Below are 14,083 nucleotides of genomic sequence, written 5' to 3'. Positions count from 1 at the left end.
TACTACAAAAATTATTTTATATTTGCAATCAAATTATAGTGAATTGACTTGAAGAAACATAACAAAGGTTGCAGCTTCATTAGATGAAACATTTTAAGAAGGAAAATAAACTTTTAGACGAATAAACTCAGAAAAGTTTTCATTGAGGCAAATGATCAAACAGTTTGTGTGCATTAGACGATAATGGGAGAGAATGTGAAATAAAACTACCTTGAAAACCATTACCCACTAGGCCCAATACACATTATTGGATTGCAATGTTGTCGTTTTAAACATTATTGGGCCTATCGGGGCCTCAGTTCTAAACGCTTTCGCTTTACACTAGACCAACAGATAAAACAGAGTTCACTTAGCTTACTTTACAATGCTAACTCAAAATCTCTAGCCGTTGCTCTCGTTCTTGTTAACTCAAAATCTAAATAATCCAACAATTTGCAATCGATATACAAATTTGTAGATGCGTTCGATTTACAGAGAAAACGAATGAAACTCAGTGATCTGTATGTATCCTCATCCTCAAGCAAGAACTCTCGTTTTTGTGCGTTTTGGACCGAACCACTCTTGATTAGCCTTTGAATAGCCGAAGACGCGACTTTGAACTCTTTGCTAGCTTAGTTTTCAAAGTACTATCCTTAACTCCATGAGCTATCGCATTATCCGACGAGCCAAAAAGATCAGGTGCGACGGTTCTTGAAATCCATTGTCGAATAGGACTAGCTTGTCTTCGAGAAGATGGAAAATTGCAAGAAGCTTCATCGATTTCACGGGTTTCAGACAATAACCTTCTGTGTGTTCGAATCATTTCCCCCAGTACATCGTTCTTGTTCGTAGTAGCACACTGATCAATCTCATCTTCTGGTTTCTTAATGTTATTGCTCTTCTCAGGCTTCACATCTTCTTCTTCTTCGTCTTCAATAGCTCGGGGGGGTTTCTTCTTTCCGTTACTCGGTATTGCCCACGCCATTTGATCCTCGAAGTTCACTTGGAAACTCGAGGGGCTTCCGGTTTTGCCTTTCGGCTTTTCATCAATCAAACCGTCTTTGTTAAGTTGGTTAGGTTTCATCGTCTCGTCTCCGTGAGACAGAGCAGGTTTCTTGAGCTCAAAGCAATTCGAATCGCTTCCTGCTGAGTCTTCTTCACAGTCTACATCCCGCGGTGGTGCACTCAAGGTGTTGAACGGAACAGATTCAAGTGAGTTCCTTCGGTTTCTCGGTACTTCATTCCGCTTCTCCTGAAGAAAGGTCTCGATCTCAACCTCGAGCTTATCAAGCACTGATCTGTTGTTACCATTCAATGTATCTCCACCTTCTAATCTCATCTGCGTCCTTTCGTCAAGCCAAGATTCAGCAATATGAAGAACCAGTTGATCTCCTCCAGCTCGACCAGCCCAATCCTTATCAAGATTCTTCTTCTTTAAACCGTGAATCTCCTCTTCGTAACACTTGATTCCTTTGGCAAACTCATCGCAGAGCAGCTCCATCATCTTCTTTGATTTAGCCCCTCTCTCAAGCTCCTTGACACAGTTAGACAACGAAGACTTCACTTCCGAGAGCTCACGTGCCAGTTTCCTATGCAAACTCTCAGAACGTTTCCTAAGTTTCCTCTCATCTTCTAACTCTTTCCTCATAGACTGAACCGCAGAGCTTATCCGCTCAACTTCCTTATTCTTCCTCGACATTTTCTCTTCAGCGAGTTGTTTCACCACACCGTCTAGCTCGTGTCTATCGGCTTGCTGGTACCTTAGAAGCTCCTTGATTCGAAGACGTGAATGAGCCAGCTCGGTTTTCAAAGCTTTTATCAAAGAGATGTTGGAGACATGCTGCTCCTCGAGGCTCCAAATACGGTTCAATACTTTAAGAAGTTCAGTTGATGTCTTGAGATTGTAGTGAGGTTCTCTAGACAGTCTTCCTCTGAACTCCAATGAACTACTTGGAGTTACCGCTTTGTTGTATGTCGTAACCTGCAAAACCGTAATCCATATGTTTGAATACAAATGTTCTATGATCCATCTGAAGATGGATTCCTTAAGCTGAAAAACAATTGTTTAAACCTCAAGAGAGCTTCCGTAACTAGCAGGAGATACGGGCTGAAGAGCATGATTGTTACGGTCGATAGATTGATGATGCTTTATCAACATTTGACCAATCTGCCTCCTTAGACTTCCAGCACTATCTGGCTGAGACAATGTAGGAGGGAACCATATCAGATATTGAACAACTCCAAAACCAAACCACGTTAGTGCATCAGATAAAAGAACCATAACCTCTAACTAAAATCATAATCACTCTCCTCGCTAACCTAATCTTAGCTAATGACCTGACCATAATCAATTGTCACGCGCCTAACGTTTTAGCTCAAATTTGAAACTTTGTGAGACTTCTACAAAAGATGTAAGCTTTTTCACTGTGAATCCAAATACTAATCACTTGCTGCAGTAAGAACAGAGTAAATCTAGACTAAACCAAGAACACACAAAAAAAATCCTCAAAATTCACACAAATCATCACGACCCAAGTTTCAAAATCCAAACTTTAACACTACCCATAATCCTAAACCAACTAATTCAAATGAATCCACCCAAAAAAAAAAAACAATCCAGAGAAAAAGGGTTAAATCCTAGAGAGAGAAAGAGAAACCTGATGATCAGGAGAAGGATCTCGGAGGAATTGAGAGAGGTCGAGACCATTCTCCTTAACCACGGCTTTGCCATGACGTTGTCGACGGTTATTACTAGCTCCGGCGAAACCATTCGCGCCACGGTGCATTATATCAGCAGAAGAAGAAGCAGAGTGGTAGTGATGAAACTCCCAGAAAGCAGCAGCGAGCTTTCTAGAGGAGGAAACAACAAAGGCTGAGCTAGGGATGAAGCTAACGTGCACTGGAGTTGATGAAGATGGATTAATTCGATGATTATGATTCTTTAACTTTTCCACCAATCTTTCCACTTTCTGTCTCTCTACTTCTTTTTCTACTACTGCTCTGCCTCTTCTCACTTTACTTTCCATCAAAAAAGCTATAAGTAATAATAAAGTTTCCACCTTTTTCTCTTTAATTTCAATCAAAAAGTTCCCATAAATTTCTCAAAGTTGTCTTTTGAATTTGTTTCACCTGTAAATTTTTGAACGTTGGATACTTTTTTTTTGATGTGGGGTTTTAGGATTATTTTGTTTTCTTTTGGTTCCTATTCAAAAGGATCTCTCTCTATATATCTTTCAATGGCTACAATCAGTTTGTTTAGTAACATCACTATCACACAATTAATTGTAGTTACCAGCTAATTATTTTTTTAAAAGGAACATTCACCTTTCTCTATTCTTGGTGATGCTGTAATATTCCGACAGTACCGTAACTTGGTACTTTTCTTTGGCTTTGTCTGTTTGTTATTTGTGGCATTTTCCTCGTTCTTTGGATATATCTGAGAAGTGAGAAGTGAGAATTAGCTTCCATCATTCAAGTTCCAAGAGGTGTGTTGTTTCTTTTGTGTGTGTCAAAGACACTAACTATCTCAGAGGGTTCGATTTAACTAAGCAAAAGGCAAAGAGGCACACGTCTCTAACTTGGATTTTTTCACTGATATAGTTTCTAGTTGATCTATGAAGTGAACAAAGCAAATTGTTCAACCACACACTTGCTAAATAGTTGCCAACAGAGACTGAAACTAATTAAACTTTTTTTTTCTGATCGATTTGGTTTGTTGTAGAATAGACGCTTTCTCTTGTATTGGGCCTATTGGTTAGCTCTTACATACTCATCGTTTATGCTCATGTTCTCATTTATAATACAGCAGAAGTTCCAGCCACTTCTAAATATGTACAGCTAAATATGTTCTCATTTATATGTTTCTCCCTTATACCTTCAATGCCAAGGAGTTTTTCCAAGTGAACATGCAAGCAAGGTGTTTTAGTTTCTTAATATAGTTATCAAAATCACTTGCAGGCTTTTATTATCCATTTCATGGGCTTAGAGAGCCCGTTAATAAACTCGTAGTGTCTGGCCACATAGTACTATTTACTTACCAATACCATTCATTCCCACACTTCTTTCTTTTATTCGTAAGTACACGTTCGTTTGCCTTTGCCTATCGCAGCGACAGAAATCAGTGATAGCGATTAATAGTTATTCGTTTATCTGTCACTAATTCAGCGACCAGTAAAATGACTGTTTCCAGCAACCAAGGACTGTAATTTTTAGTCATTAAAATTTTCAGCGATCATCAGCGAATACTCGCAGAGTAGTCGTTAGATCCAACGACAAAGCAAACAAACAATAACGATTAAAATAACAAAAAGAAAAAATTGCTAAATTAAATTATTCATAATTAAAATTAATTAAATAAAGATATAACTACATATATTTATTCAAATTAAACTAAATTTCACTAAATAGAATAAATAAAATAAAAAATTAATGTGAATATATATAAATAAAATTCTAAATAAATTAATTATAACCAAATTAAATCTAATAATATTAAAGTTAATCAATTAAAAATAAAATTTCAAATTAATTATTTTAAAATATTGATTTTCATAGTTTATACGTAATTTACATTTTATATAAAAATATAAATTATCAAAAGTTAAATTTTATTAATTTAAAATATAGTAATTAGTTACAATATTAGGAAAACGAACAATTCAGCTATAGCCGCTAACGACAGGAACGAACAACGTATGTTGTCGCTGGAATTTTTAGTTGGTCGTTGATCCAGCGACAGACAAACGAACATGACCATATAATTGAAAATATTGGATTAAGAAATCGGTAATACTCAAATTTTATGGTCCAAAACTAAGCTGATTTAAAAAAACAGAGAATTCTTCAATCGTTTATATTTTTAGGTTATTTAAAGAAAATTTATTACTGTTAAACGAAAATGTCATAACTTCATAAAAGTTAGTTAAGTGACGAGAATTTGAGAAAATTAATTAAATAACAAATGGTTGATATAGTCTAACGATGTTAACTTTATGAAACATTGAAACCTAAAAATATATAGAGAAGTGGGGCATAAGATAAGAGGAAGAACCGGAGAAGAATAATGCAATAATGTGAGACATCAGACATGTAAGATTTGACCAATAAGATACTTAAGATGTATATATGAATCAGTACATATTACAAGACTTTGCATTACCATCAAAGACTTCAAAAATCATAATGTAACACAAATAATATTATACCATGTTATTAATATTAGCTGGAGAGTTGGAGACAAAGTCCGACGATTATTAGATCATAGATTAGATACTTCGTACAAAGTCTTTCTTTCAATAAAAAATAAAAGATATTTCATACAATTTTCCATATTATTTTAATTTAAAATTTACTACGACTTTGGTATACAACCAGAATATTCGAGGATTCAATTCACATTGCGTGTGTAGAGTGTAGATTCACCCAAATACCATGATCCCGTCGGTCGCACCATATTCTCCGCAACAAAACGTAGCCATGATACACATCACAATTATTATTAATTATCATGTTGTTATACGTTTACTTAAATATATTAGGGATAACATCACTTGTCCATAGATTTTGCATTGCATCATTGGCATGAAAGGGTATGTTTAAATAATACAATAATGATGACCTCTTTCGGCTGGGAAAAAAAGAATATAATTTGATTCAAACTAACTAATAGATGATGAAGCAAATTTCAGAAAGAAAAAAGAAACTAATGGATGATACAATATATAAAACAAAGCCATAATCCAACAGCATAACATGTTAACATAAACAAAAAAAACACATATAGTTGATAATTACACAATAATAATAATCGTATTATGGTAAAGCAGCAACTCATTACATTTATAGAATTTGAGCTTTATCTTGTTTTTTTTCAAAAAAAAATTATTAATATCACAATGAAAGATTATATTATTGTTAACAGCGTTCTAAATAGTCGTCTAAACTCATCTACATGGTAGATTTTTTTTACAGATAAAGTCTACATAGATGTTTTGACCACCTAAAATCACATAAATTTTGTTGTAATGTATTTTTTTTAATTATGTAAATTCAAATTTAGAAATTTAATATCTATATACATCAAGTTAAACGTTCATATGTTATTTGATAGAAATTAAAAATATATTTCTGTCAACTTTGTTTATATTTTATTATATATATAAAAAATAATTTTTAATAATATAATATATGTTTTATATTATAAACGTCTAAACTATCTAAAATTACGTAGGATTACATAAGCTAATCAGATTTTTTAAGTGTTAAGTGTTGGGACACCACACGCTTACTGTCTAGGATCTTTTTATACGTTGATCTTTAGTAGTTTTCCATCATACATAAACAAATTTTAGATGACAAGAGGAAGATAGCGGCCAAAGTTATCTATATGAATATATATATATATATATATATATATTTTTTTATATATATATATATTCAAGTGGGATATGTGAGTTCTTTTTCTTAATAATAAGTTTTACATAATGCCAACTGTACATAAATCAAGATATTTGTGAACATGTGACGGTAGCATGATAAGTAAAACTCGTAGCACACCGTTAAAGCCAAATTTATGTATTCCATTGGGTGCGTCAAAACGTGTTTTTACAAGGATGCCACAAACAGTATGTGGAATGTTCAATTCTTTAGTTTGAGCTGGAGTCTTGAGAACACTTCATTAGGTGATATTTGTTTAGATGTTGTTGTCATCCAGGCTTTTTAGGAGACCAATGGGAGAACAAACAGAGGCAACAGCAACGGTTTTACTTAATTTCTATAGTCATGGGGAGAATTGGGTCAAAGTAACATTCTTTTTAGGAGTACGTGCATATATTCTCTGGAGTTTAATCACGAAGTGTTTTCCAAATTTTTTATGCTAAAGTAACTAAAAATATCACTAGATTAGGTTGGAAACTAGAAAAAAAAAGTGAAAGCTAAATAAATTATTTGATTTTCATAATAAACGATTAAATTGTGGTATAAAAAAAATAGAACAATATTGTATATGGTATATCTTAAATATTTTTGAAACTATATACTGTAAATTTTAAATTTATAATAAGACTAAATGTATAAAATCAAATTACTCATATTTCTTCTGTGGCTTTCTTAATCAGAAAGAAACATTATATATTAAAATAATGGATCCATAAACATTATTAAATCAGTGCCAAACAAAAGTTGACTTTATCAGATTCCTTTTCTCTTTTTTTTTTTCAGCTAGTAATGTTAATCAATACAAAACAAAATTGGGAACAAGTAGCAAAATTCCTTTAAAAGAAAAATGCAAGAAGTAATGAGAGACAGCATAAATGGACGACTGAGCGATGTTAAACTCTGCTGGCTGCTGCATTTCTCTCTATCTCTTAAACAACCCTTCCCTTTTTTCTTTTTCTTTTTATAATAATACCAATTTACCAGTGTTCCTATACTCACTAACATCCTAGCCACAATCAACAACAACGGATAACAAAACAATTCCATAAAACCAACATGAATTCCAACAATAACAATCCAATAACCAACAATGCAATAAACCAAAAACCAACAATGAAATAACTAAGTTCCAACATCCTACAATGTTCTATCAACTCAATACTAGCAACCTAACAATAGGTAGACCACAATCAGCCAAGCCTCTAGAACATCCTTTTCCTCATCGTCTTGATTCCATGGTCACACTTTACCTTTACCTGCACATCACAAACAACAATTGAGATGCGTAAGTATTATCATAAATACTTAGTGAGGTCGTCCTCCCATCTACTAAGTTATACACACAAACAACTGAGACCCTCAGGTTTAAGCAAGCCAACAAACACAAACAATACATCAAACCAGGAAAACAAGTCTCGGATGAGACTGGTGTCGACCGACGCTAACACGGTGTCGATCAACGCTGGCACAGAGTGGTGTCGACCGACGCTATCTCGGTATCGATCGATGCTGAGTGGTGTCGACCGACACCACATTGGTGTCGACCGACACTGCCTCTACAGACGCGAACTGCACGAACACGAACGACGAACCTCTGTTTCAAATCATCTCAAAACCGTCCCAAACTCACCCAAATGCCTCAGGAACCTATGGGAAACCCGAAAACAACAAACCCAAGCAAGCAAACACCACAAATAGACAAAGAACAGCCAAACAAAAGAGATCTCAGGCTTAGATCAACCATGGTCAAGCACTCACCTCTTTTACAGGAAGATTGGAATGAGAAACGGTGGAACCAACACCTTAGGAAGCTTCTCCTTCGTTCCCAATAACAGCTCTCCCTTCCACAGCCACAAATCTCTCCAAAAACACCAAGAACAAGACAAAAATCTCCCAAGAAAACTCTCAACGCTCTCCAACACTTTCTCTCCTTTTTCTCTCTTCTCTCACTCAACGGCGACAAAACAAGACAACCTAAAACCCTTAATTCGTCGCTTCTTCTCTTATATACTTGGTTTAGGAGTTTCCAATTGAGCCAAACCGAACCAAACATCAATTAAAACAAACCAATCAAAATTGGAAATGATGGTGTCGATCGACACACCCATGGTGTCGATTGACACTCAGACCACAAATATAATTTCTGGTTCGCGGATGTTACAATTCTCCCCCACCAACAAAGATATGTCCTCGAATCCTGCAGCATCGTCCATCCGTCAAGGATCTCCGTTCCACCGTCAACACGGCCCGCAAATCCTTCGACTGGACTTAAATACCGTCAGCCAAGGTTTTCCGTGCAACTGTCGCAACAGCCCGCACACCTCCCGAATAGATCTACCTCAACACTTTCCACAAAATTTCCCTTTTTAGAAACTTTCTAACTTAGGAAACTTTCTTTCTATGGAAACTTCCTATTTATGGAAACTTTCCAAAAAAATAGAAACCCGAGCTATTTCTCTTTTTCCCATGACAATAATAGTCAAAAATAAAGAAAAATACTCATCTTATTAATCACAAAAAAATGTCATAATCGTTACAACCCTAACGAAAATACATAAGAAAAATAAGATATCACGATCCAATCCATTAACCCACATCCCGAACACCACCTCATCTTGGTACTTAGTCGCACAACCAACCACCCCTAAGCGACCAAGTATCAAGAGAGATGGGCTGGAATACTCCGTACCCACTCCAGCCATGGACTACAACTTGGACCCGGCTAGACAAGCTCAAGTCGCGGCCTGCATCTCAAACCACTTCTTAAACCTTGCCTTCATCCTCGCCTCGGGCTCCCAAGTCTTTTCCTCTACTCCATCACATTCCCACAGGACTCTCATCAAAGGAATCTTCTTCTTCCGAAGTTCATTGACTCTCCTCTCGAGCACCCTCAACGGTCTCGCCTCCAAGGTCATGTTGGGCTGAAGATCTTCAGGAATCTTAGCCAACAACCGATCACCCTCGTGAAGACACTTATTCAGCATCGACACATGAAATACCTTGTGAAACGCACGCATAACCTTAGGCAACTCCAGCGGGTATGCCACTGGTCCCACCCGCTCAACCACTCTGAACGGACCCATGTACCTCGGACTCAACTTAGTCTCTGACAATGACCTGTTCGGACCCCGCAACATGGCCATCTTGAGGTACACTCTATCACCAACCTGAAACTCAAGATCCTTTCTCCTCTTATCAGCATAGCTCTTCTGCCGATCCTGAGCCTCCTTCATGTTCAGCCTCAAAACCCGAATCTTCTCCGAGGTCTCCTGAACAAAATCTGCACCAAATATGCTCCTCTCCCCCACCTGAGTCCAACATAAAGGTGTACGACACGGCCTCCCATACAGGGCCTCATAAGGAGCCATCCCAATACTAGCCTGGTAGCTGTTGTTATAAGCAAACTCCACCAAACTCAAGTGATCTGCCCAATGACCACCCCAATCCAGCACACACATCCTCAATAAATCCTCCAAAATCTGGATCGTCCTCTCTGACTGACCGTCCGTCTGAGGATGATAGGCTGTACTCATATGCACCTTCGTGCCCAACTCTGCCTGAAACGCCCTCCAGAACACCGAAGTGAACTTGGAATCTCTATCAGACACAATACTAACAGGCACACCATGCAATCTGACTATCTCCCTCACATACTTCTTGGCCAAAACCGCTGCTCCATCAGTTTTCTTGATGGCCAGAAAATGTGCAGACTTAGTCAAACGGTCCACAATGACCCAAATAGCATCAAACGTCCTCGACACAGGTAAACCTACCACGAAGTCCATCGTGATCAAATCCCACTTCCACTCTGGAATGGGTAAACTCTGTAACAAACCACCAGGAACCTGATGCTCCGCCTTCACCAGCTGGCAAGTATCACACTTCGCCACCCAGTCAGCTACGTCCTTCTTCATCCCGACCCAGTGATAGTACCGCTTGAGGTCACGGTACATCTTGGTCGCTCCTGGATGAATAGAGAACTTGCTCGAATGAGCCTCTCTCAGTATCTCCTGCCTCAAATCCTCACCCTTGGGCACACAGATCCGACCATGCACAAGGATAGTACCATTAGCAGAAACCTGATACTCTGCACCCGCAGCCTTAGAGGCATTCACCAGCCCCTCATCACTCTCCTGAGCTAACCTCACTCTGCTCAACAAATCTGCTCTATCAACTGCCTCCAAACCCAAAGGTTCTTGTGAGATAGCACACAAACTCAATGCACTAATCTCACCTACCAACACCTCCATATCCTGCTCCTGAGCCGAAGCCACCCGCTTCCGACTCAAGGCATCTGCAACCAGATTAGCTTTACCAGGATGGTAAGCTATGTCCAAATCATAATCCGCTACTAACTCCATCCAACGCCTCTGCCTCAAATTCAGCTCAGGCTGAGTAAAAATATACTTCAGACTCTTGTGATCTGTAAATACCTGTACCTTCCCACCATACAGATAGGATCTCCAAATCTTAAGAGCAAAGATCACTGCTGCCATCTCCAAATCATGAGTAGGATAATTAGCTTCATGCTTCCGCAACTGCCGCGAAGCATAAGCTATAACCTTCCCCTGCTGCATAAGTACACAACCCAACCCCACTCTAGAAGCATCTGTATACACAACATAAGGCTCGTCCTGCTCAGGCAATGCTAACACCGGCGTGGTAGTCAACATCTGCTTGAGACTTGCAAAACTTGCCTCACACTCTGGTGACCACACAAACGGGACATCCTTCCCTGTAAGCTTAGTCATCGGCTGAGCCATACTCGCAAAACCCCGAACAAACCTCCTGTAGTAACCTGCTAACCCCAGGAAACTCCGAATCTCAGTGGCACTCTGCGGCCTCGGCCACTCCCTGATGGACTGAATCTTCTCTGGATCCACTGAAACTCCCTCAGCTGAAACAATATGACCCAAGAACCCCATCTCACGCTGCCAGAAACTGCACTTACTCAGCTTAGCAAACAACTTCTGCTCCCGCAGCTTCTCCAACACTGCTCTCAGATGTACTGCATGCTCCTCAGGACTCTTAGAATATACCAGGATGTCGTCGATGAAAATGATGACTGACACGTCCAGAAACTCCTGGAACACGCTGTTCATCAATCTCATAAACGCAGCTGGCGCGTTTGTCAACCCAAACGGCATCACCACAAACTCATAGTGCCCATATCTCGTCCTGAAGGCTGTCTTCCTCACATCTGCCTCATGAATAGGGATCTGATGATAACCTGAAGCCAAGTCGATCTTGGAGAACCAAGTAGCACCCCTCAACTGATCCAACAACTCATCAATCCTCGGGAGAGGGTACTTGTTCTTCACAGTAACTCGGTTCAAACCCCGGTAGTCAATACACAACCGAAAACTCCCATCCTTCTTCTTAACAAACAACACCGGAGCTCCCCACGGTGAACAACTAGGACGGATAAAACCCTTGCCCAACAAATCCTCCAGCTGCTTCTTCAGCTCTGCCATCTCTGCTGGAGCCATCCTGTAAGGAGCCTTGGATAACGGCATCGTCCCCGGTTCCAGCTCAATGGTAAAAGGATCCGACCGAGATGGTGGTAATCCCTGCAATGACTGGAACACATCCTCAAAGTCCTCCACAACCGGAATACCGCTAACCGTAGACTTCCCCACTGACTCTGGCATAGATATAGTAACCAGATAGGCCTCACGGCCCTTCTCGATCATCTTCCCTGCCTGAACGGCTGAGATCACGAGACTCCCCGAAGTCGGTCTAATACCCTGAAAAACCAACTTCCCTCCTGGACGCTCAAACTCCACTCTACCCCGATAGCAATCCAAATGCACCTTATACCGATGCAACCAATCCATACCAAGAATGACGTCATACAACTCCACTGGACTGATAAGCAAATCCGCTGGCCACGACTCTCCTGCGATCTGAATATCAACTCCTCCAGCTCGTCCAATAACCCTCAGGAACTTGCCTCCAGCAACTCTGACAACTCCTGAACGCTCTCCAGAATCCCCTCTGATCCCCGCACTCACGGCACACTCCGGAGTAATGAAGCTATGAGAAGCTCCAGAATCAAACATAACATGGGACTTAAACCCGCCCACCAACAAGGTCCCTACACAAATCTCATGTGTTGAGAACCTAACACTTGACCACAAGCAAAAACAAATATAATCTGAACTATTGAATTGACTAAGTTCGAATCTCAGAAGTTATACCTGTGATCGCTCCTGCACTAGTGCCACCGGGCTCCTGAGTCGAGTACACCTGAGTCGTCGGCTCAATCCAACCCACCGGCTGCACACCGTGCTGCACACCCTGCTGCACCCCTGGCTGAGCTCCAGCCTGCAACACTGCTACTGCCCTCTGCTGCAACTTGGGACAACGAGGCTTGATATGCCCCGTCTCTCTGCAGTAGTAACACACCCGAGTATCTGTCCGCGGCTCCGTCACCGCCCGCTGCTCTGTCACTGCCCGCTGCTCACCTCTCTGTGGACAGCTAGACACCTTGTGGTCCCTACTACCACACCCAAAGCATTTCGCACCCCCGTGCCTCGATCTCTGCATAACATCAAACTTCCTCTTCTGCCCCTGCGCAGGCTTGCCGCCCTTGCTAGGAACAGAAAGCGGCTGAGACTGCTGTGGCTGCACCGAAGAACTGACCACAACCACCTGTGACCTCAAGTCATCCTCTATCCCAGCTGCAACCTCAACCAGCTCTGCTCTCGTAGCATAGCTCCTCACTCTGCACCGAGTCCTCAAATCATCCCGCAGAGCCAACAAAAACCTCCGCACCTGAGCCGCCTCTGGCTCCCATGCCCTGCCTGCATACCCCACAAGCCGACTGAACTCTGCATCCAGCTCCCGCACTGTACGGTCCCCCTGAGTCAAACCCAAGAACCGTGCCTCCATACGATCAAGAGCCTCCTGAGGAAAATACTTGGAGTTAAACTCCCCCACAAAATCTCCCCAAGACATACCCCGCTGCACCCTCCGTGCTGTCACCGACCTCCACCACACACGAGCATCTCCTGACAAGTAAAACACTGCCAGATCCACCCTGTACCGGTCGGGACACCTAAGCGAAAGGAAAATATCCTCCATCCGCTCTCTCCACTCATCCGCTACACTCGGATCGGTACTTCCTGAGAAATACCCGGCTCCCACATGCCGCAGCTGCTCCATCATCCGCACATACTGTGCATCCACTACCTCGGCCCCCGGCTGCACACCTGCCTGCAAACCCGCCACAGGCTGCACCACTGGACCCTGCCCACCACCCACTGGCGGCACTACTGGACCCTGCCCACCAACCACTGGCGGCACTACTGGATCCTGCCCACCAACCACTGGCGGCACAACTGCTGGAAGTCGCTGCAAAACCTGAGCTAGCAAGTCCATCAAGACATCCTCCCTGCCTGGAGCACCTCCCGCTGCAACCCCCACACCCGGGGCAACACCGTGACCGACACCGGGCCCATCCGCCCTGCCGTCACCCAAACCAGCCTGGTCTCCAGACACACTAGGATGAACCTGTGACTCCGCCACCTCCTCACTGGCCATGCTCTGGGTCACACTCACACTGGCCTCAGGAACCTGACCTCGTCCCCGACCACGACCACGACCACGCCCACGACCACGACCGCGACCAACAGCATCCTCACCCCTAACCATCTGTATCATCCAA

At 41.3% G+C, this 14,083-nt stretch overlaps 1 protein-coding gene across 2 annotated transcripts; it reads right to left on the bottom strand.

Annotated features, from left to right (window-relative positions):
* Positions 250–3,151, bottom strand: LOC104719827 (uncharacterized protein At5g41620). Of its 2 annotated transcripts, none has more exons than XM_010437812.2 (3): positions 2,637–3,151; positions 2,051–2,176; positions 250–1,960 (listed from the first exon to the last, which is right to left on the bottom strand). In XM_010437812.2, the coding sequence occupies exons 1-3, from the start codon at positions 3,003–3,005 to the stop codon at positions 566–568; spliced, it is 1,890 nt and encodes a 629-aa protein (XP_010436114.1). In that variant the 5' UTR covers positions 3,006–3,151; the 3' UTR covers positions 250–565. The 2 variants fall into 2 exon arrangements, with proteins under 2 accessions (XP_010436114.1, XP_019086388.1); XM_019230843.1 differs by having other exon boundaries at positions 254–1,960; positions 2,051–2,172; positions 2,637–2,717.

This window comes from Camelina sativa, chromosome 10 (assembly GCF_000633955.1).
Source record: "Camelina sativa cultivar DH55 chromosome 10, Cs, whole genome shotgun sequence".
In the NCBI taxonomy this organism is placed as follows: Eukaryota; Viridiplantae; Streptophyta; class Magnoliopsida; order Brassicales; family Brassicaceae; genus Camelina; species Camelina sativa.
The sequence above is the reverse complement of the archived record's forward strand: the minus strand, read 5'-3'. Positions and strand labels throughout refer to the sequence as shown.